We start from the raw sequence: 22,606 nt of genomic DNA, 5'->3' as shown, positions 1-22,606 counted from the left end.
GTGTTGCAAGCTTGATGTTCCTAATTCAGCTTAATGTAATTTAGTGTCTGACTGGATAACCTCGTTATGCTGCTACAGGGCTGCCAACCCTTACCGCCTCCTTCCCACTCCCACTACTTAAGAAATAAAATAAATACTTGAAACTTGCAGCAAAAGTGCAAGATCATTTAAAAGCCGGGCTAATGATCGCATGGGACTGCAAAGCTTATTGCATTATGTGAGGAAGGTGACCCAGGATGTGCACTGTAATGCTTAAGAGTATTCCATATGACGTGGGACGGTAATATCAGTCATGTAGAGAAAAGACAAAGAATATAGGGGTGAAGATTCCTGAGAGCTGTCAGTGGATCTGCTTCTAAAGGAATTAGCTGTCATGCCATCACTTTGGCCTTGTTTTCCAAGTGTCCTGTCTGAATAGCCATTGCTTGAACTATCATGGTTATATCTACATAGATTGATTTTCTTGTGGTATCCAAACTAGCATATTGACCTGAAGTAGTCCTGACTGAGCTCTGTGCACTTCCATTACAACTGAGAGTAGGCAGTTAATTCACATCACTCTATGGTAATTCCTGCCAAACACTCAAGTTAGTCCTGCTTTAAATTGCTGATATTGGTTGAACATGCCTTGTGAGCTTGCCTTCCCTTCCTACTTTTGTCCTAGGTCCAACACGAAAAATGCCCTTGACTGCCAGTGCCATGGACTTTTTCCAACTTTTTGTCCCTGACAACGTACTAAAAAACATGGTGGTACAAACCAACATGTATGCCAAGAAGTACCAGGAGAGATTTGGTAGTGACGATACCTGGATTGACGTCACCTTGACAGAAATGAAGGCTTTCCTAGGCTATATGATATCGACCAGCATCCACCACTGTGAGTCTGTTCTCAGCATATGGAGCAGCGGCTTCTATAGCAACAAGAGCATTGCACTTATCATGACACAATCACGGTTTGAGAAGATCCTGAAGTATTTCCACATTGTGGCCTTCCGCTCGAGCCAGACAACACATGGACTGTACAAAATCCAGCCTTTCCTGGACTCTCTGCAGAATGGCTTTGACTCTGCTTTTAGACCTTCACAAGCCCAGGTAAGAGTTAATCTCTTTGTGAGGAACATAACCTACATTCTCTGGGCTGTGTTGCTGTGTCTGAAAATGCAAAGCACAGCTGCCTGTGAAAAGAGCTAGGGATTCACACTCCTAGTGACTGCTAGGAATGACCAGCCCGACCTCGTTGGTGGGTGCTTGCCATATGGTCCAGGCCCTCCTGGGAAGTAGCAGCAGTACAGCTATCTCCCCACAAATGGGTAAAGAGCAAATAAGGAGGGGATTGGTGACTTTGCTTATTGCTATTGTCAGTTGCCCTCAATAACACTGCCTGTGCCTTGTGCTGGTCCTGTTTTTTGATGATGGGTGATGCTCCTGTGGAAGAATTTATTGCTGTGTATGTTTCCAACCAAAGTGTCAGTGAACTGGAAGTGTTTCTCAACTACCAGAAATAAAATAAGCAGGTTTCTAATGAATATTCATTTCTAGATACTAGTATGTGCATAGCAGAAAGCCATTTTGGAGGGAGGCTGCTCTGCAGACTAGACAAACAGTATAAGGAACTAAAGATAGAAGCTTATGGAGCTAGTATTTGTCTGACTGCAGCATATAGTTGAAAAAATGATTTTTTTAAGTGCAAAAAAATATTTTCTTAATGTTTACCATATACTTGTTTAAACTTTGTTCTGCCACAAATAATCTCCTTTTGGAACTGCTGCTACTGGTCACATTTAAAAGTTTGGAAAGAAAATGGAGTAACAGTGAAATACGTGACTGCTTGAAATAGCTTCTCAATCAGATTTCTATTTTCAGGATATATGCTAAGTTCACATAGTCACTGGGGAATGTTGTTAGGTGCACCTTCTTCCCATTTTCATGTTGAAACGTTAGGCTTTTTCTCACAGCATACAGAAAATGGAGACACAGATACACCATATCAATGGAAGTATGCCTAAAAATATGATTAGGAGTGACCAGGAAGTAATCAAAGTGTTTTTTTTTCTATTTTACAGAAAATAAGAATCATATCTCTGTAATCCAGGACAACTCAGCTTCCTGAAAAGCAATAAATGTAGAGAAGGGAAGCAGAAGTGGTTTTGCTAAGCCATGCTAGCAAGGTGCTTTTCCATTAAGACAAAACAGGCAGTTAAAGACATGGTATTGTTGGGATGAAACTCTCATTAAGATATGAAATCTGATCCTTATGGGCACTAACTTAAATGGGCATAAGATAAAGGGTTCAGAAATGTGATCACAGTGTCTAATTGTAAATGCTTATAATGGTGCTGTGGGACACGGTGAGAGTGCAAATCCATTAAAGAATAAAATTTGATTTGCATGTATATCCATTCTCCCTTCCCCTCTCCCAAACGAGGTTTGAGAACTGAATTGATAAGTCCTATTTGCAGTGATAAAACCTCTAAATTTCCACAAGCAAAATATGTGCTTGTATTAAGCTTGGTAAGGAGATGCTACTTTAAGAAAAAAAAAAAAAAGGAAGAAAAAATGATAATCCAATTCTCTCCTTTCCCTTCCACTTCTGTGCCCCATTTCAGTGTTTACGTCAGTGATTTCTATACAATGTGTTGGTGGTATTGAGCGGAACAAAAAGAACTAAAATAACGCTTCAAAAATAACTCAGAGAAAGAAAAAGGTTTTGAATTTGTTGTTAAAAATAGTCTGGTGTAGCTTCAGTAGCCTACTGGGGGATGTTCCAGGCCTCCTTTCCAGAGGAGCCTTGTTCCCAATGTCCTTTGGGATGTAATCAGGAGGAGCTGCATGCTCCCTTTCTCAAGAGATGCGGACCCCATCTGCTCAAAACTGCAGGAAAGGCTCTGGAAATTAGATCCTGAGTACAGATTAGCAGACAGCAATAACCATCAATCCCAGAATGACAGACCCACTGAGGTTAGGAATAATTCAGCTTCACAAAAACAAAGGGAAAACACAAGGGGAAGGGCCATGCAGATGGGCTTTTGGATGTGCTGCCTCTGAAAGCATTTTGGCAAGAGGTGCCCGGATTTCTGTAGACAGTAACACATGGAATCCTAAGTTCAAAATGCATCTGTAGCTTAAGGGGCACCTGTGTTTTAAACATGAGACTTTTAGTATCCAGATGGTTTGTGCTAGGGCTGCAGTCAATGCTCAAGCTTTAGGCTAGTGTTTTCTACGTGTCATCAAGCAGAGGAATGACTTGCTCCATTCTGTTGAATGCATTGAGGCTGTTTGGGCTTCTGGGTAGTCTTTTTACTGACTTTCTTCTGCTAGCAATGTGGGTTGGGACAGTGCCATGCTTAACACACTCCTATGGACATTTGTTGGCAGTCTTGGTGCCAGGCAGGCAGTGTGGCATCCACCTTTATTGTTATTTCTTCTGTAGCTTTCATCTTCTCATTTTGGAGAGCTAGAAAAGACTCTTAAAATGGAGTTTCTATCAGAAAATATTTAGTTGGTTTTTTTTTCTTATGTGCAATCCTCCAAAAAATGTGCATGCAAAAGAGAAACTGAGCTTTTTATGAAACGGGAACTGAGAGGAGAGAAATATCTATGCCAATATACCAAAACAAAGAAAAACATCTAGTGAGTTATAATTAATTTGCTAAATATACTGACCAAACAGAGGGAAATAATTACTTTCTAGCCTACAAAGGCACTGAAAGTCCAGAACATTTTAATTGTGTATCAGCAGTGCAAGCTTCAATTTTGGAAATAAAAGAAATAGTGTTCTGACCTAGATTGTATAAGAATGATGGGAATAATCCTATCTCTCCCTGACAATTCATGTATAAATCACTGCTGCCTGTACCTGAACAACAAGAGGTGAATTTAGAGGTTCAGTTCCTGGAATCGGTATCATCTCCTTGCTGCTTGGGTCCCTGTAGCTTTGTAGCTAGGCTACTACCTGCAAGTGAAAGCCTGAGAACAAAGAAGATGCCCTGAGTGAGCTCAGAAAGTATACTGCAACAAATTCAAGGGTACTCACCTACCAAGGGTATAGACTGAATTCCAGAAAGCAGAGGAGCTTGAAAAAATAACATTACTGCTTAAATATCCTTCTGTGCCTGCTGAGTATTTATATGCTTGTCAGCAGGATGTGGCTAGACGAGATTGCTGTCTCCTGACCAGCATGGGAGAGGTCAGGAGCACAACTCTGTGCACTTTCCTTATCCTCCTCCTTGGCATCTTGGAACCAGACATTTCTGCATCCACCCAGTGAAACCAGCTGGGAGCAGTTAAACACGTTTGTGTAGCTGACTAAGGTCCTTACTCCAGGCAGTACAAAGCTCCCTGGCAAAAACAGACATAATTCTAACCTCATGCTCCAGAGGCAGTGCCACTCTAGTGGCTAGTTACTAAGGGGCTTGTTGATTTTCATTCTTGGTGGTATCGTAGTTCTTCCAAAGCAGCTCACAGCATTAGGCAGCAATTTCTCTGAAAACATAAAGGAGTTAAAATAGGCTGATTAAATTGTAGCTATTTTGTGTCCATGTGATTAAATGTTATTTGTTACCTGGTATTTCTGAATTAAAAGATTTTGCTCAAGTCATAGAACCATAGAATGGCTTAGATTGAAAGGGACCTTAAAGGCCCCATCCAACTCTGCCTTGAATGTCCCCAGAGAAGGGGTATTCATAACAGGGCAACCTGTTCCAGCACCTTACCACCAACTTGAGTAAAAAAATTTTTTCCTAACTTCCAACCTAAATCTACTGTCTTTTAGTTAAAAGCCATTCCCCCTTGTCTTATCACTGTCAGACAATGTAAAAAATCAGTTCCCCTTCTGCTTGTGAACTCCCCTCAGGTACTGAAAGGCTGCAGTGACATGTCCATGTCTCAGTATCCCCATTTAGAAAAGATCCTTTGTGCATAAAGATCCTGGTTGTAGACCAGGACTGCTTTTTTCTAGGGGTTCTGTGTGCATAGCACAGAGATCCTAAGTGTTCAGATGATGTCAGTCAAGACATGGAGCAAGACAAAAACAGGCAAAGTAACAATTAGAATATTAAACTTCTGATACAGATCTTGGCCGGTTGATCCTCTGGTGAAGCCAGAATTTAGGGAGAATTTGATAGCAGAAATTGATGAAGTTTTGTAGCTATTTTTAAATGACCTCCTGGCTGTAGAGTGCTTTAAGAAGTGATTTTTGTTTAGTTATTTTAAGAAAGGCAATTGAAGACTGAGCAAACAGGCAGAAAATCTTGAGAAGAGCTTGAAATCATGGCTCCACTGGGGATGGCAGTTAACCTTTAAACAATGGCAAAGAAGTAAAATATGGAAAGGTTGAACAGGACTTGGAAAATGAATGAGTCTTTCTGTAATACTGGAGAAAGAGAGCCATTAGAGAAAAATACAGGAAAGAGAGACTGCCTAGTGTGATGGCCTAGCAGAATGGCTCCCCAGCAGGAATCATTAGAGCAGGATTGCCTTATGTTGAGGCCAAACTGTTGCAGGATGGCTCTGACCTTGTATGGAGTGGGTGGGTTGAAAAAACTATGTATTGCAGAACTTTTACTAAGAAAGCATGGAAAAAAATGGAGGCATTGCCTAACTGAGAGCATCACGCAAGGAGCTGGAGGTAAAGACTGGCATTCACATGCACAGACCAGCGAGATCTTCTGCAGGGGAAGGGGGATGGCTGCTAAGACCAAAAAAAGGAGATAGCAAGGGGTTATCTTAAGGGAAAAGAGATGATCTCAAATGTAGCATAACAAAACTGGAACTGACAGATATCCAAGCAGAGATGTCAGATGCTAGCAGAGGATTTAGTTTAGATGGGAGGAGCTCTAGAGCAAAGAAGCAGAAAAGCAAGGTACTGATGCAGAAGCAATAGCTGAATCTGTATACACAGGTGCAGTTCCCCAGGGGACTCACTCTGTTCACAGTACCTACCAAAAGCCAGAGACAAGGCAGGCTGAGGCAGTTCCTCCAGGGGACAGACTGAAGAGACAGCCTCTGGTAGGGATGGCTACAGAAATAAGGGAAGATAACCTATAAAGGACGCAACCAAGGCAGTGAGAGTCCAACAGGTCTGACAGCAGTAGAGTTAGTGGCTCTTTGACTAAAGGCTATTTGGGCTGTGGTGAGCAGCATTGCGGAGTGGAAGGAACTTGAGAGGTGATCTAAAATGGAGAAGGAAGACACCCTCTGGGCAGTGACTGTCTACTGTGTTCAGAAAAGAAAGATTTTGTGAGATGGAGTAAAATTACTGGAGAGACAAGACTAAGATGGGACTCCCAACATTTGGAGTGTATGTACTTATAGAGGGGAAAATGAAATCTTAGCAAGAAGACCTGGCAGTGATGAAGATGGATATAAACAGAATAATAAACAATGGATAGCTGAGAGGGAGTGAAACAGCTAGATGAGAAGCTCCTTAACAAAGTGGGATTTGAGAGAAGAAAATGGGAGAAATTTCTGTGAAGAAATCCACAAGGTATCTTGCATCAATAGAAGTCAGAGTAGGAAGAAGATAGAGCTTGGTGAGTGAGTCAAAGATGATGAAAAGGCTGCCAGGAACGTGTGTGGGAGTCAATTAAGCCTGAAAGTAGATTTTATCTAGGAAGATGAGAAACAGGAAAGAATATGTCATGGGGGCAGTAAGCCTGCTTTTGGAAAAGCGAGCATTGCAGAGACAGCAAGAATGAAGAAGAGGAAGGACGAAATATTACTTTGCATGGAGATCTGGCAAAAACATGGTTTGGGTTGGAGGAGGGAAAATAATAAGGTTGACCAAGGGCAACAGAAATAACTTTTCTCAAAAGGAAAATATTCCAGTGCCAGAAGCAATGAACTGACACCTTTGAAAGAGAGGTGGGGATCAGGTGTCCCAGCAGCAGGCATGACCCATACAGCTCTCTGCATGCAAAGTCCTTTACAGCTACTGAAGCAGTGTTTGCACAGTGGGGTGGCAACTCTTGTCTCCCCACTCTCTCTGGAAGAAGGAAGAAGTACAAGCTCCAGAACTGCCACTTCAATTTCCCTGCCTGTCATATTCCCTCCTTTCATCAAGAACAAATCCATACCTTATGTCCATTTGTTGTCCCTTCTCCCAGATATTCAATAGGAACTTCTGTATAGCTTTCATCTTTTGGAGAAATGGGAATGACTTAAAATACTGAGTCACAGAAAGGAGGGAAATCTCTGGGAACTAGAGGAGGGCTGGTCTGAGCATAGAAATGGATAAGGGAAACACGAGATGTTTTCAGAATTCAGGTTTCCTTTCTATGTTTATGGCTGACAGGTCTTACACTGCACTGGAAGGTAGAAAAAGGGCAAAGGGTGTAAACAGAATGCAGTAGAGTGCTGTAAGGAGAACTGATGCTGTCATGCAGCATGAAAATGACTGTTAAAGCAGACTGTTCGTTCTGCTGCTCGCCATCCCACAGAAAGAGATATTACAGCAGTTGAACCACACACCTGGCTGGTAAGAGGGTCTTTCCAGAAGCTGACAAATTTCTACCAGTGTATCCAACCCCATTCCAATGCATGCGGTCCTCCTATCTGCTCAGAAGAGACAGAAAGCTAAACAAAAGGAATAAGGACATGGATAACATTTGTAAAACACTTTTAGAATTCCTTGAGATCAAAGTGTGAAACATCGCAGGTGGCATTCAGGAAAGAAGAGCAGTATTTCTTGTGGATCTTGAGAGAGGAATGAGATTTTGCTCCAGTGAGGTAATGGGGAAGCTGTAGCTTTAAGAACAAATATCTTTGTCTACAACACTCCTTGCTTGCATCTGCATTTTGGTGTACAATTTGAACATTTCACAAGAGTGATTTCAGATGGTCCTGTGAATGTTTTATGAGCCGTTAAGAAGTGGAGTATATATAAATGAAAGTGTGCCGCCGCTGCGCAGAGAGAGCTCGGATGCCTATTTTGGGCTGCCAGAGTAATGTTCAACAAGCATCTTGCATTCAGAAGGGCAGCAGCTGCTCATCAGTGGTGCTTAACTGCTTACCTACCACTTCTCTTCTACACAGATTCAATTCCTAAATTTAATGCAGCATTCTGCTCATTTTCACCACCAGATGCACGCAGATGTGCACATGGAAAGGGTCCGTCTACGGTTGACAGTCTCTGCCTTGTGGATATTTGTATCCAAGCCCTATCTCTGTGGGGTGATGGTTACTGGAAAAAAGTGGGCTCCTTTGGGCAAATGTAAAGATGAGCATTATGTATCTGTCCTATTTACATAAGTCTTTGAGAGAATATAAATTATGTTCTTCTGGGATGCTTTCCCCTAAGGTACTAGGTCGGGTGCCTCCAGTGCCTTGCTATGATTTAGATGCAGTTGTCCGAGTTTGGTCAGAAGAAACCCTTTTTCCTCAGCTGAGACCTTTCAGCAGCTTGAGAGCATGTCTCGGAAGGGCCTTGCTAGGCAATCCCACACACCGTATAGTCAGGAACGTGTATGTAGCTACCCTTAAGCTGCAAGGAAGTAGCAGTGCTTTTCCATAGGTAGGCTCTGTGGCATAAAACCTAATCACTTTGGTACAGAATTAATGGCCAGAAATGTAGTAAAACAGCTATAAGCAGGAGGATGCGAAATGCAAGAATTGCTTAGCTTTCACAGCTTTTCATTACTTCCTCCAGTCTATCTTGTCTTTTTCTATTCCTCACTGTAGTCTGTTATGTTTCCATCTCCTTTTGTCAGATTTTTCAGCTCCTGAGGCAAGAGAGCCTTCCCTGAAGCTGCTGCCACCAGGAAGAATATTTTCTATTTCTTCACCACCTCCACAACTGGCGGCAAATACCTTTTTCTCTCTTCACTTCTCTCATTCTTTGCTGTGTGTTTTCTGTTTGTTGTAGGAAAGGAGAGTACCTTACAACAAATTGTAGGGGGTGTTTGGGTAGAACACATTCTGCCAAACAAAATGAAGGCAGATGATGAAGCTTGGAGAGGCATGACATAATTCCCCAACAAACCTCAACGCTGTCCCACTTTGGAGAATATAGCTTATAGTGGTAGAGGGACGCATTTTGGACGCATTCATGATGAGAAGCAGAGAGCCATTCCTTGATCCTTGCATACGGTCCTTGCAAACTGTATGTAGAGTAGCCATGCGCAGAAGTGTGCTTGTCCAGGCTTTGTTTTTGTTTTTGCTTGCATAGCAGCTCTGAAAAAAAGTAGCTTTTCTCCTATTGTATGAAATGTTGCGCACAAGCATGAGGCAAAGATTGTATTTCCTTGAAGACTTTAAAGCAGTTTCTTTTCAGTAATCGTGAACTCTTCTGTTTTCTTTTTTTACCTTCTTTTCTGTCTAATTGCAGGTTCTGCATGAACCCCTGATTGATGAGGATCCTGTTTTCATTGCCACGTGTACAGAGAGGGAGCTGCGCAAGAGGAAAAAAAGAAAATTCAGCCTCTGGGTTCGGCAGTGCTCATCCACTGGTTTCATCTGCCAGGTGGGTTTCACCTCTTCAAACATCTTGATTTGGTTTCTAGCTGGCCCTCAGATGCACTGCAAGACCAGTGGCAACATTTGCTTCTATCCATACCCATACCATGGGCTACAGTCAGGGAACAGCAAAGCTTCTAGTTCTCAGATACTTGATCCCAGGGAGGGTGACAACAAGTTCCTGGTGCTCTGATTGCTTGATGATTTAACTGAGGGTTCCTGTCTGTAACATGATCTGACTGGCTGCCAGCCCTCAGCTAATTAAATCGAAAAAGAACTAAAGGGTCTGTCTGTACATCCTAAGTTTATTGAAAGGTCTAGATACTGTGACTCTTGTCCTTTTTAATGGACCAGATACTTTTTCAAAGTATAATACTGTCTGTGATAGCCAGCCGTGTCCAATAGATAGGCTGAGACAAGATGGTATAAAAATGTCCATTTTTCTGTGAGAAATGTATTAACAGGGTTTTCTTTTACATCTCTTTTTATACCTCTATTTCTCTACCAAAGAAATTAAATAACATATGACCTCAAGATGAAATATGCGCTTCAGTGGGAGACGTGGTAAGGGATTTGTATTTAGCAATGCAAAGCACTGGGGACTACTTCTCAAATTCTTAGATTCCTCATCTGCTGGTGTGTTTTTGAGCACTCATCAAAATCTGCCCACTTATTTTGATACCTAGAGGTGAGGGGGCAGGTAGTTTCTGATATTTATTTTTCCCAATAGCTTTTGGTGTCCTGCATGTTCCAGAGCAGCTATGCTGAGCTGCCAGTAGAACTTGCACACAGACTGCTCAGACTTGAATGCGTGTAATGCTGTAGATCCTGTGGATTTGCTGTAGTTGAACGTTCACATTGACCCGTGAATCACTGCAACATTTGAGTAGCAATGTAGGAGAAGTCTGTCTGGGAACAGATGTTTGCACTTCCAGCAATGCTTTTCACTGCAGGAGAAAAATGAGGATCATACATCTTCTGTCCAAGTTTTAAAGCAGTTGTTTTGTCCGACACAAAATAGATTCATGCTGTGAAGCGACCTTGGAAATTTCCACTCTCAAGTCTGTTTGGAAAACATTTTCTCTACAGAGGTAGTGTCCTTTATCTCCAAGGTGAACTCCACCTGTCCCACCAGACACAGCTTATCACTCTGAAGTGTAATGGTGAACGCAGTGCTGAACAGTGAGCACAAGGTTTGCTGATCTCTCTTGCCATGTTTTCTGCAGCCAACTACCACTGAACAAGTAAGTCTTCAGACATGCCAGAGGTTTCAGATGCTGAGCTGTAATTACGTTCCATCTCCGTTCCTGTCCTTTGAGAGAGTAAATTAATGAAATGTCATGGAAACAGAGTAGATGCTCAGTACCACCCTAATCCTCTTGCTCCATTAATGAAATAGATACTTAAGCTTCACTTGCATCTAAATGATGTCTAGGATTTTCTTAACAGCCTTCTATTTTCGTTTCATGATTTGGCTCTGATTATCACAGTGATAAAATGATTGGGTGAGAGCAAACTTAGAGAAGTATGAAAAAGAATATACAGGAACATGAACATTCCTTCTAAAATGGAAATATCTAGTCTGAGAAGGAGGGTCTTCAACTAGTGTACTCTTGAAATACTGTGTTCAGTTGCATATTGCTAGTACAAAGGATCATAAGGCACCTAAAGCACTTGTTTGGTGGTTGGATTATTTGCTGTGCTAAAAAGAGCTTTTTATTTGTTTAAAATATTGAAAGAATTGATCTAATCAAGAAGATTATTCAGTGTTTAAGGACTGACTGGTTTGTCACTTGTCTGCTGTCAAAGAATTTACACCTACTTGGAAATATGTACAAATTTTTTAACACTCTGGCTGAAATTCTCCCCTCATCTTTTCTGCAGAGTGACATGAGAGGTCATGTTATTTGGGATAAAATGTAACACTGAACACTTTATAAATCATGCTAGCTAAGTTAGCTGAAGTCTGAAAAATGCGTTGCTGTGAAAGGGTGAGGCAGTCCTGGCAAAAGAGGGAGCTGAACAATGTATGACTTGGGGACGGAAGCAATCTTAAGAGATTCATGACACTCCTGGACGAGGTCTTCTAAACCTAAGTGATTAGTCTGATGATAAAAACCTCCATTTAGGAAAATCTAGTTTTCTAGAAATCTGATTTTCCTACTGTGTAAAGGGTTAATTTGTTTTCTAGGTATCAGTGCTTTGAAGAATGACATATACTTACACTACTCATTCTCTCTTGAGAATGCTACACTTGGTACACTAGCACTTGTGTTATGTTTTTCAGGACAACACAGGTAGATCCAAATACAATCATATATATTGAACAATCAACTCATTTTCTTTCCCTACATACCACTAAGATTCCTTTCAAACTAATATTTTAATATCTCAATTTCAAATTAAATGTCTGCAGTAGCTAAGGAGTGTTTCCTTTTTAGAGTATTTGCTGAGTAAGTCTTTAAATCAAAGCTGTAGATGTGTCAGATTTTTTTCTCTTAAGAAGTCTGGAACATTTGTTTGTAAAAGTCATGCATAAATATGATTAGTAAATCCCTCTTTATATTATAGATATATATAAATAGAGCTTATAAAAAAAAAACTGATGAGAGTTCCCAAATATTCAGGGTTAGTTATTTTGTGCTGACACATCATGTTTTCTCTTTCCTAGAATCATGGAATCATTGGAAAAGACCACTAAGATTAAGTCCAACTGTTAACCCATCCTCACTGTGTGCACTAACCATGTCCCTCAGTGCCACAACCACAAGTTTTTTGAGCACCTTCAGGAGAGGTGACTCCACCTGAGAAGGAGTCCACTCCACTCCTGAGAAGGTGGAGTCCACTCTACTCCCTGGGCAGCCTGTTTCAATGTCCCACCACTCTTTCTGAGAAGAAATTTACCCAAATATCCGATTCCTGCTTGTGTGTAAGAAACAAACAAGAGTATTTCCTGGTCTTGTAGATGGAGAAGAAAGCATTAACAGCTGGTGCCTTGCACAGAACACCATAGAGCCAGGCAAGATAAAGTATTCTGATAGAGCCTATTCTAGTACCGCAGGCCTATGGCACAAGTACAACTGAAAAGGCAGTCCCTAACCTAAAGCATCATTGATCAACAAAATGAAGGCAATATATAGACAGTAGAGAGTACTGCAATAGTTTGGTTGGGCAATATTAATCTCTGTGATAGGTGGTAATGGAATTAGCTCATCAACCTAATTATTTGCTTAGAAAACTATGACTTAAGAAAAAAGGTGAGAAAAAACTTTTTGGATGTGTATATGTTTTGTGTTTGTTATGATGAAATTTGTTCTCTGAGGCTATTCTGGGCAATCTTCCCTTCCCGCATTCCATCCTGTTTCAACTCTACAGGTTCTGCATTTGGTTCTATTTTCTATCTATATGGCAAAAAGTTCCAGAAGTAATGCATTTCATTTTCACTAATATCGTTGTGAAGTGTCTCTGTCAGATTTATGAAGTTCTTTAGAACCTTGTACTGAGACTGAACTTAAATTTCCACCTTCCTCTGCTCATCCCAAAGAAGGGATGAGTCAGAACAGATTCAGAAAAAGAACTGTGTGCATCTCTGCAGCTCAAGCATTCCCACGTTGCGCTATTCTAATGAGTGTACACCGGAGTGGGGTGGTCCCTACTTCAGAGGTAAGCAACAACTCCCTGAAGAGCTACACTGCACTGCCTGAAGGCACTCCACAGACCAGTGGCAGGGCTGGGAACAAACCTCAGCTCTTCTGACTCAGGCAGTGCCGTATCTGTTGCCTTTTGCTGCTTTTTCTGCTTCAGCATATCTTTATTACTTTTTTGCATGTCTTCATTGCATCATTCAGTTGCAGCAAACAAATGAAAACAATGCAAATATCGCAGTTTTGTAATAAATGCTGTAGTTCATTCCTGATGCCAAATAGGGTGGGTACAGTTAGCTTGAGTATTTCATAGCCCCGCTGATTTCACAGACTAGGAACTCCCAGAATTTAGGGAAACTGAGAAGATACTCCCAAACAGTTAATGATTTTGCAATACATCATGTAAGTGAATTCAGTCTCTGTTAAGCTATAGCTGTTTTTACCCATTTCCTTTAGAAAGGGAAAAGCAAAGAGTAAATATGCCTGGGATTAATGTGGTTCTCAAGGTCAGAATTGTGGGAGCATTAGCCATCTGTGCATTTGTTTAGCAAAGCTGCTCAGAAATGTTGGTGTTTCAGCCTGTTTAAGTTCTGTTTTGAGATTAGCCTGAGCCAAGGGGTTTCTTTAAACAGCACCCTGATAATTTCTCTGTTGCTGAAATAGTTGCATCTGAAATGCACAGATGTAGCGGCTGCTTTGAACAAGTTGTCAAGGTCAGGTTTTGTCTGGGAGGGAATCCCAGGAAATCTGATCGCCTTCATTTGCCAGTCACTCTTGGCTTGAAAATCCTATCTGCTTTCTCCCTTTGGCTTCTACCAGGCTCTGTCTTTTTAATGCATGTGATTCTGTGTTGTCAGCATTTGAGAATCTCAGATCTCAATTAAAAGTCTCTAATCCTCTTACTCTCCAGTGTTATGCAGGAAGGTAGTTTTGCAGATGTGTGGTGGGCCAGCCCCATTTGTTTGTCTGGAGTTCACAAGCTTACTGTCTTTCTTACTTATTTTTTTTTCCTATGAATGGAAAAAACAAACATTTAAATGTGACCTAATGCAAAGATCCTTCCCAGAGTTGGCCCATGGTCTCAGTGTCAGTTGTCAGCTGAGAGGGACAATCTGTAGTGCATGGGGATTTAATGATGCTGTTCACAACTCTGTGGCAGATCAGTGCTGTAGTCCTCTTTTTGCAGCTGTTCTCACACACTCTCTGCCTGAAAAAGGAGAATAAAAGCTATGGGTCTGCTTCATTCCCTCAATTAATAGTATTGCCACAGGAACTTCCCTCACACATCCTACCCCATGTGCTAGGTGCTGTAGGCAGAACAAGAAGATAATCTTTCCCCTGGCGAGTTCAATATCTAAGCACGAGATGGAAGTGTAAGCTGCCATCAGCTCATCGGTTTGTTCGGGTGCCTTTCAGTTGCCCAAAGTCTGCAGGCAGGATACGTGCAATATTATTGCTGGCTAATACAGGCTGTAAGCAGCTAGGGCTAGCATGCTGCTTGGCAGCAACAGACAGCTCCCAGTGAGTCCACAGCCATCAGCCTTATTCCTCCTTGGAAATGAGTTGGGTCCTTAGTGGGACTGAATTACCATCCTGTTTTTTTTCTCAAGATTTTATGCTTTTTATGTAAGTATTTTCCCCTTGAGCTACTAAATATTATCCCCTTAACGGTTACAAGATGTTAGATGGTTTTTACTTATCTTGCATCACTTAAATACGTTCTCACTTACATAACTTTTCTTTATACCTTCTTAAAGCTCAATACGAATTTTCTCAGGAAAGCTGAGCTAAAACTGTGTCACTGTGTGGCAACGTAGTGAGGGCCTAGTCATGGACTCAGCTAACAGCTTAATGAAAGCTATAGGTAAGAAGGTAGCCACACGAATGCACAGAGTAGAAATTGATTGGGGGGGAGGGGGGAAGGAGGGTTCATTGTTTTTAAGGAAAATGTTGAAGGAGGAAAGAGTTTTTGGAGATTAGCAGTGTTTTTAAACCAAAAAGGAGAAGAGCAGCATAGAAAGGAGCAAAAATGGCCTTGTTTGGCAACAGTAGTTGGAAGTCTGGCTTCTCAGGGAAACATAGGCAGGAATCAGTATCTTGAAAAAATATAGGAAGAACTCAGTGGGGAATACTAAACTAGAAAGGCCTGTATCCATTTTCCAGGCCGTCTTCTATTTGATGCTGTAAACAAGAGGGAGCTGGCAGAATGCTGAAATGGTCAGAGCAAAGGATTATTAGGCCAGGCTGGATGGGCCCCTGGGCAATCTAATCTAGTACTTGATCTGGTGGCTGGGAACCCTGCCTGTGGCAGGGGGTTGGAACTTGATGATCCTTGAGGTCTCTTCCAACCCAAAACATTCTATGATTAACCAGATACACTGGCATATGAGCCAGGACAAGGGAAAGAAGGATGATTGTGGTAGTTGAGATGAGAACCCACAAGTTCTTAGGTATTTGAAAAAATGGGAAAGGATTTATCGTAGAGGTGTTGTAGATAATGAATCTGCGTTAAACGTGGCTGGCCTGAGAGAAAATAAAGAGAGACATCTACATTTGTTGATCCACAGATTTACATTCACCATACAGATGAATATTGTGGTGTCCTCAGTGGTGAATAAATTACTTGGAGGAAGGATGTCAGGGAGGAAAACTAAGCTTTTTAGCCATATTGGACTTTCACTATCAACTTTACCAGCATCTCTCTGCAGTATCACCAAGATCTTGTTAGAAACTTTGATGAATGTACACAGGCAAAACAAAGATTTGGCAGTCCACAGAGTTGTTAGCTGGATCTGCATGTCGATGCACATTGAAGTCATTCAAAATAGCAGGCCGAGGAAAGAGATTTTTAGGCAGCCCCAAAAGCTATCTGGGGACAGCTTCATGTCACTTGAAAGTATCTGAAATAGCCTTTGGACAAGTAAGAAGAGACTGAGAAGAAGTTAAAACCACTGAAAAGATCCAGTGTCAGTAAAAGCACCATAAGTACACCACAACCAACAGCTGCTGAAGAAGAGCTGGACCTAAGAGCTGGCTGATAAGAGGGCATTAAAGAAGGGGAGAACATGGGCCGTAGAGAGTTTGTGGTAGGATTGGAGGGGAGAATCTCCCAGTGGTGATTGAAACAGTAACAGCTAGAGGTAAGGTTTAACGTAAGAGGGGAAGATGGACTGAGAAAGGATCTAGAGAGCAGTGCAAGTGAATATTTTGCTAGGAAAAACTACAGAAAAATGAAGTTAACTTTTCAATAGCAATTCAGAATCCAACGAGTATAACAGTACCATTCATTCTCTTGCATTTTTAAGTGTTATCTGTAAACTTGGCTCCTGTTTTGTCGTTGTTTACTGTCTACTCTTTATTAGATAACGTAGCTTTCAAAATCTTCCTCCTGCTTACTACTATTCATCCCTCTTTACTTCCAAATGTCACCTTTTTTCATTTGAGAATTGTACCCTGAGCTGCTTTAGTTTCATATGGATGTGAAGTATTTGGGCTACAAGTGCTTTCTATCTGTGATCCGAACTATGAATATTAAGAGAATACCCAACATTTTAGTTTCTAGGGCACTTTCAAGTGTACAGCCAAGTGGAAGATTTTGTCTGTAACTGATTGGTTTTTACCTTGTTTCTAGCAAGACCTTATGAACCTTCCACATAACTTTTCCATAGGGAAAATTGCAACACAAAGCAAGAAGTGTTTTGTTGGCTTGTAGCATGGATGTGTGCTCTGAGATCTTCCATTCTCTGGTATTGGTTTTTGTAGCAACCTTCTTCTGTAGCCAAACATTGTATGTTTCTGAATGACAGGTGATTGATTTGCCTCTTATCTGACAACATGTGGAATCTCCTGCTCAGAAATGCGATGTCTTCTCTGTCTGCCTTTGTGTAGATAAATGGACTTTCCAAAACAGTTTTCAGTGTTTTTCTTCTTTTGTAAGAGCTAAGCACAGTCTTAATCAATACCTTGTCACTCTGTCATTGAAGTATATTACGTGATACCTACTTTTCCCTCTGTGATCCAGAAGAAGTTGTAGTGGATGGGAAGATGAGCCAGTGGCTCTGAAGGTGTCTGTTCTTATTGTCAGGCTTTTAGGACTGTCAGGATGATGCATGGAGACTAAAGGCAGAAGAGAGGAGGTTATCAGGGATGAGTGAAAGGGTGTGAGAAGGCAGAGCTGGTATTGTGCACATGGATTAAGACATGTTGGATTAAGAAGTATCTGGTTCAGCAGGGCTACCCTAGATAAAGTGATGGCAGAACTTAAAGTATAACTGTTCCAATAAAGAGAACTGAAGAATGGCTAGAGAAAGTTCCTTTTCTGTTCTATCACTGCAGGATAAAGAACTTCAGCCTGTATTTGTCTTTAAGAGAAATGTCACATCTGCAGAAATTCTCCCATTTGCTATTGTAGACTGAATGGATCACTATCAACTAGAAAGATCTACACAGTAAATGTGATCTCTGCAGACATTTGAGAAATATTGCTTTGACTGTCACCTGCAGAAGGAAAGGGTGTTACTGCCAACATCTCCATCTGTTGTCCAGCAGCAGTTGTCAAGCCTGTACTTCTGATGATGCTTTCCTGTTAAAGCACATCAAAGGGGCACAAAGCTCTGATGCTGTCCTAAGGCAAACCAGCAGCTCTGGTGAACGGTTTAACAAATATTTTTGGGGCAGCAGCTTCTGAGCTGTGAAGGTCTTACAGCCAATTTCTGGCAATTCTGTGCTTTGTCTGCAGACTGCTAGATGTTAAATAACTCAAGTAATTAATTACAGAAAGTGAGAAGAATGCTGTGGGCTTCAGTGGTGAGGGTCTGTATGATTTGAGGTAGAATGAAATAAGCTGGATGGAAAGATGAGAAGAAAAATAAAGGCCATATGGAATCCTAGATACTTGGAAGGATATTTGAAGCTATGCTTTTGCCAGCTGTCTGTACCCAGCCACAGTTTCACAGCAGCCTTAATGCCTTCCCACATTATGCTGCCGTCACCCATCCTCCCAGTAGAGCTGAACACAGCAAAGCTTTGAATGATGATTCTCCAAAACAAGAAAAATTGTGCCTAGAACAAAGGCTGTGCTTGTGTATGCAAGGAAGTGCCCAAGGAGAAAAAAGGAGTATGTATTTTAACACTGGAGGGGGAGGGAATGTTCAGCAGTAGATATGGATGTTTGGGAAAAGGACACAGGAAGGTAAACAGAGTGAAAGGGAAAGAGAATCACCATGAGACCATAACAAGGACCCTCGAGTCAGAGGGGAACCCAAAGGAAGGGTGCCAGATGTTAGCTCTGCTCACAGAACATATAGAATACGTAGCATCCAGGTATGAAAATAGTAAGTGGGGACATGCTCTTCAGAGAAGCTGCTTTCAAACCCAAACCAGCCTATAGTAAGGGAGCAGTTGGGGCACCCACCAGTGCCAGCAGACTGTCTCATCCCTTGGCATGGGCCTCTGCAGGGAACACAAAGTGAGCATGGAATTGCAGAGTCTCTTGGGTGGTTTGGTCTTACTGCAGTAGGGCAGGGAAAGTGCAGAGCATTTTCCTAGGCTTAGAGATGCCTGCTTTGTTTTCAGCTCAGCTGCTAACCCAAGGTCAGAACTAGTCTGTTTGCAACTGTTTTGTGTCCTCTTCACCTCTTTGTAGATTGTTAAGGGCTATTTGTGTGGTCTCTCTGCTGGCACACTACTAACCTAATCTTAATTTTGATACCAATAAACCTTGATACCATGCACAACCTTTGCTGTAAATCTGGAACAATCTGCCCTTTGTATGTGTTCCACTGTTAAGCTGCTCTCTTGAGTCCTATTTAATAATCTAAGTAACTTATTGTAATTAACTAGTCCTAAGCTTAGCATTGAAGAAAGCACAAATTTGACAGCTTTCAGAAGTGAATGGAGGATGGTCAGAGAATGTATGAACATTTCTGCCTGTGTCCTCGTCTAAGAACTATTTTTATCAAAAGAGGGTTTATATATACTTTTTTATATATAAGTAATGTGTTGTTAAGACTTTCTTTTAAGATATGCTTTACACTTCTGGAATTAGTGTGTATTTATCCTGGCACCAGCTCTGCTCTTTAGCACATCGTTTACTTCAAAATACCAATCATGCATCGTTTCTCAGAGGTTTTATACATAACACACTCCTCCAGGGTCTATTTCATGATGAATGAATAGTTAGGGAATATTACATTAATATGTCTGGAATACCAGTGCTGGGAGATGCAACATCTAAAGTAGGGAGAAGCTGTTTAATTTAATTTTGTCCCTCTCTACGATCATTGAGATAATAAAAAATTACAGAGAGCACTATTGCAAACACACAAGAGTTTTTATTCTCTGAGCACTGTAAAGAAGTTTCTTTTATGAAGGAGTATGTTGGTAAGATAAATATGCAGGAAAGCAACATTGTGTATTCTGGATGGCTGAGTTCTCAAGCAAATTTAGCAAACACTCATTTTGGATACATCACTCCAGCAAGCAAGGCACAATTCCTTTTCCCTACACTTGAATACTGAGAAAGTTTCAACTTCAGACAGGAGCTGAAATTCCTGAAATTTTCTGAAATTCACAGAATCACAGAATTGCAGAGGCTGGAAGGGACCTCCAGAGATCGTTGAGTCCAGCCCAAATTCCTTAAAGATATGAAGAGGGGAATTCCTAAAAGATTTCGGAAGTTCTTCATAGAGAGTGGCGAGGAGCTGCAACAGGCTGCTCAGATAGGCTATGGATGCCCTATTCCTGAAGTTGTTCAAGGCCAGCTTGGATGGGGCCCTGGGCAGCCTGGTCTAATACCAGATATGGAGGTTGGTGGCCCTGCCTGTGGTAGGGGTTTGGAACTGGATGGTCCTTGGGGTCCCTTCCCACCCAAGCCATTCTGTGATTCTATGAATGTTTCAGAGCCAAAGTCACATAGATATGACTTTGGGCAGCTTTTTCAGAAAATAAGCATTTGTGTGTATTTAAATCTTTGAAAGTAGCTTAGAGTTACAGTGCTGTTTGAATGACTGAATACAGAATCTGCGTCTTCTCATTCCTCTTTCCAGCAAGTTATTTCTCTTGAATTTCACAAGAAGATAAAGGTCAGACACCTAGTTCATTTTGATGGGTGTTGAACTTTAGTGAAAGTTACACTTGTGAAATATTTCCAGTGAAATAAAATCAAAGGATTCTGTACAAAGGAAAGGTCATGCAGAGGCAGAAAGCACATAGCAGTGCAGAAGTCTCTTCTAGAGGGGTCATTTATAGGAATAAAAGAAGAGCTTTTTTTCAGTGCACTTTCAGTTGATGTGAGTATGCTAACTGTGCTGTGTTCAGTTAATTATGCTTTGTTCACATTACTGAGGGATAAATGTTCCCGCCCTCTAACATGTGTGTCCACCTGCAGGTGATGGTGGCAGCTCTCTTGAAATGGCGTAGCTGTGTGGGTTGCACAGCAGCAGAACACATGCTAAAGTGACTGCAGCCTGCTGCAAATGAGCCAGGCATTTCATTATTAAAAGCAGCATATTGCACTGTACTCTGCTTCCTGGTTCAGTCTGTTTTGGTAGGTTGTCTCCAAATCCTGATCTAAAAAGATCTCAGATTTAGTGCTGCGCCTGGAGAGTTTGGTTAGGATGTTCTGGCTGGTTAAGTATGTACATTGCTGGCTCCTCTCATTTATGGGGGTGCACAAACACTTGTATTGCAGCTTAAGTGACTGCTGCCAACAGAAATAAATCAGAACATTACTGCAGGGAAGCTCATGGGTCATTTCCTTTTGGTCATCTTGTAAAGCCTTTTTGGAACTGAAGTTTCTGTGCTCTCCTTTTGCTGGCAGCAATAAAGCCTATACAGACTCAGTAGAACACGTAATCTTTTCTATGACTTGAGATTTTTTTCCTGCCAAGCAAACAGTCTTCCAACTGCACAGCAGTGACAGGAACCTCAGGAAGCCCTAAAACTGACAATATGTTTGTTGGTAGCTACAAAAGCTAAACTGAGGTAGTTTTAAAATAACAGCTCCTCAAAAGAGCTTTTAGATCATTTGTGCCTAGACTGCTAGTTTTATTTTTTTATTGTCTACTTTATTAATGTTTTAATAAAAAAATAAACAAATGTTATTTATATACATTAGTTATATATTTTGTACATGACCCAAGACATCAGTGTGGCTGAGGTAAGTCCAAAGACTGGACACTTGTGCTTTCGATATTTGCAGATTATTAAGAGTGTCTGCTGCCTTGATCTTCACATTGTCTACCTTTGAGCAGATGCACTGGTCATTGCTTCCTCTGCCTCTGTATTCATTATAATCTTTTGTCTTTTCTCTCTGTTTCTCCTTTAAGATTTACGTCCATCTCAAAGAAGGCAGTGGTGCTGATGGGCTGGATGCTTTGAAGAACAAACCACAGCTGCACAGTATGGTGGCCAAAAGCCTTTGTCAGAATGCCTCTGGGAAGAACTACATTATCTTCACTGGCCCAAGCATTACCAGCCTCAATCTCTTTGAAGAATTTGAGAAGCAAGGTGTGTATTGAGTGACTCACTGGGTTTTAATGATAACAGGCCTAGGGGCCTCCTGCCTCTGAATTAAAAAGAACCTCCAAAAGGCTTCAGTGAGATCTCAATTCTATGTTGTTTAAGTTAGTCATCCCTCGGAAGAGATCTCATTTATGGAAAGGTACTGTGAAGAGTGCTTTTTAAGTTCCATCTATGATCTTCAAATCTTCCAAGCTAAAATGAGGGTATTTAAAGCCCTGGCTTTTGGACTTTGCCTTAGAAATGTGAGGTCTGATCTTCTGTATGACCTAGGGGACTTTTCAAGGCATTTCCTATTTGCCTATGATTTTTCTGTTCCTGTTGCTAAAAGACTAGAGATGCAATGAATCCTTAAAGATGTGTCTTTAGAAGTCCTTGCTAGTTTATTATCAGTTAGATGTGACTTCTTAGGGTGATCATTTTATGTTGTTGCAAAAGCCCTAGCATAGTTTAGCTTTTTGCTAGTACAAATAAGCCTTGGTAGAAAAGCTGGTATTTGGAAAGCATAATGAACTCTGCATTTGCTAGGAGAATGCCCTTCATTACACCAGTGCGGCTCCTCCGGCCAGTATCTTGCTAGTGCAGAGAGTAACCTCAAGACATCCTTTCTGTCAAATGCCTCTTCATCTTATGTGAAATAGCTGTATGCTACCTTGCTTTCAGAGATGCTAAAGACTTGTGACTCCCCTTGAATTATAGGCTCTTGCACTCTAGCAATCAAGTAAAAGTCATCTCAGTATAATTCTCAGCTTGTTGTTCAGTCAGCACAGTCTTTCAGGGTCATTGTGGTACATGAAACACTTGAGAGTATATCCTATAGGAGGCTACAGGGCTCTTCCCCTTTTCAACTTATGGTGATGACTGACTTTTGCTTTTGGCATGTTTTCCATTGCTCAAGCTTAAACCCACCTCTGCCATTATAATAATGCAACAAGGTCCAAAGCAAAGGGAACAACTCAGGATTGAGACAATATTTTGATTTGCATCTGAAA

The 22,606-nt window shown here is 41.3% G+C and overlaps 1 protein-coding gene across 1 annotated transcript in view; it reads left to right on the top strand.

Annotated features, from left to right (window-relative positions):
- Positions 1–22,606, top strand: part of PGBD5 (piggyBac transposable element derived 5) — a 70,666-nt gene that overhangs the window by 31,158 nt on the left and 16,902 nt on the right. Inside the window, exons 2-4 of the mRNA XM_031613717.2 lie at positions 665–1,092; positions 9,323–9,457; positions 21,422–21,602. Coding sequence (XP_031469577.1) covers positions 665–1,092; positions 9,323–9,457; positions 21,422–21,602 — 744 coding nt within the window. The remainder of the gene's footprint in view (positions 1–664; positions 1,093–9,322; positions 9,458–21,421; positions 21,603–22,606) is intronic.

Source organism: Phasianus colchicus, chromosome 2 (genome assembly GCF_987193195.1).
Source record: "Phasianus colchicus chromosome 2, bPhaCol1.hap1.1, whole genome shotgun sequence".
Taxonomy (NCBI): domain Eukaryota; kingdom Metazoa; phylum Chordata; class Aves; order Galliformes; family Phasianidae; genus Phasianus; species Phasianus colchicus.
This window is presented reverse-complemented; position numbering and strand designations above follow the sequence as displayed.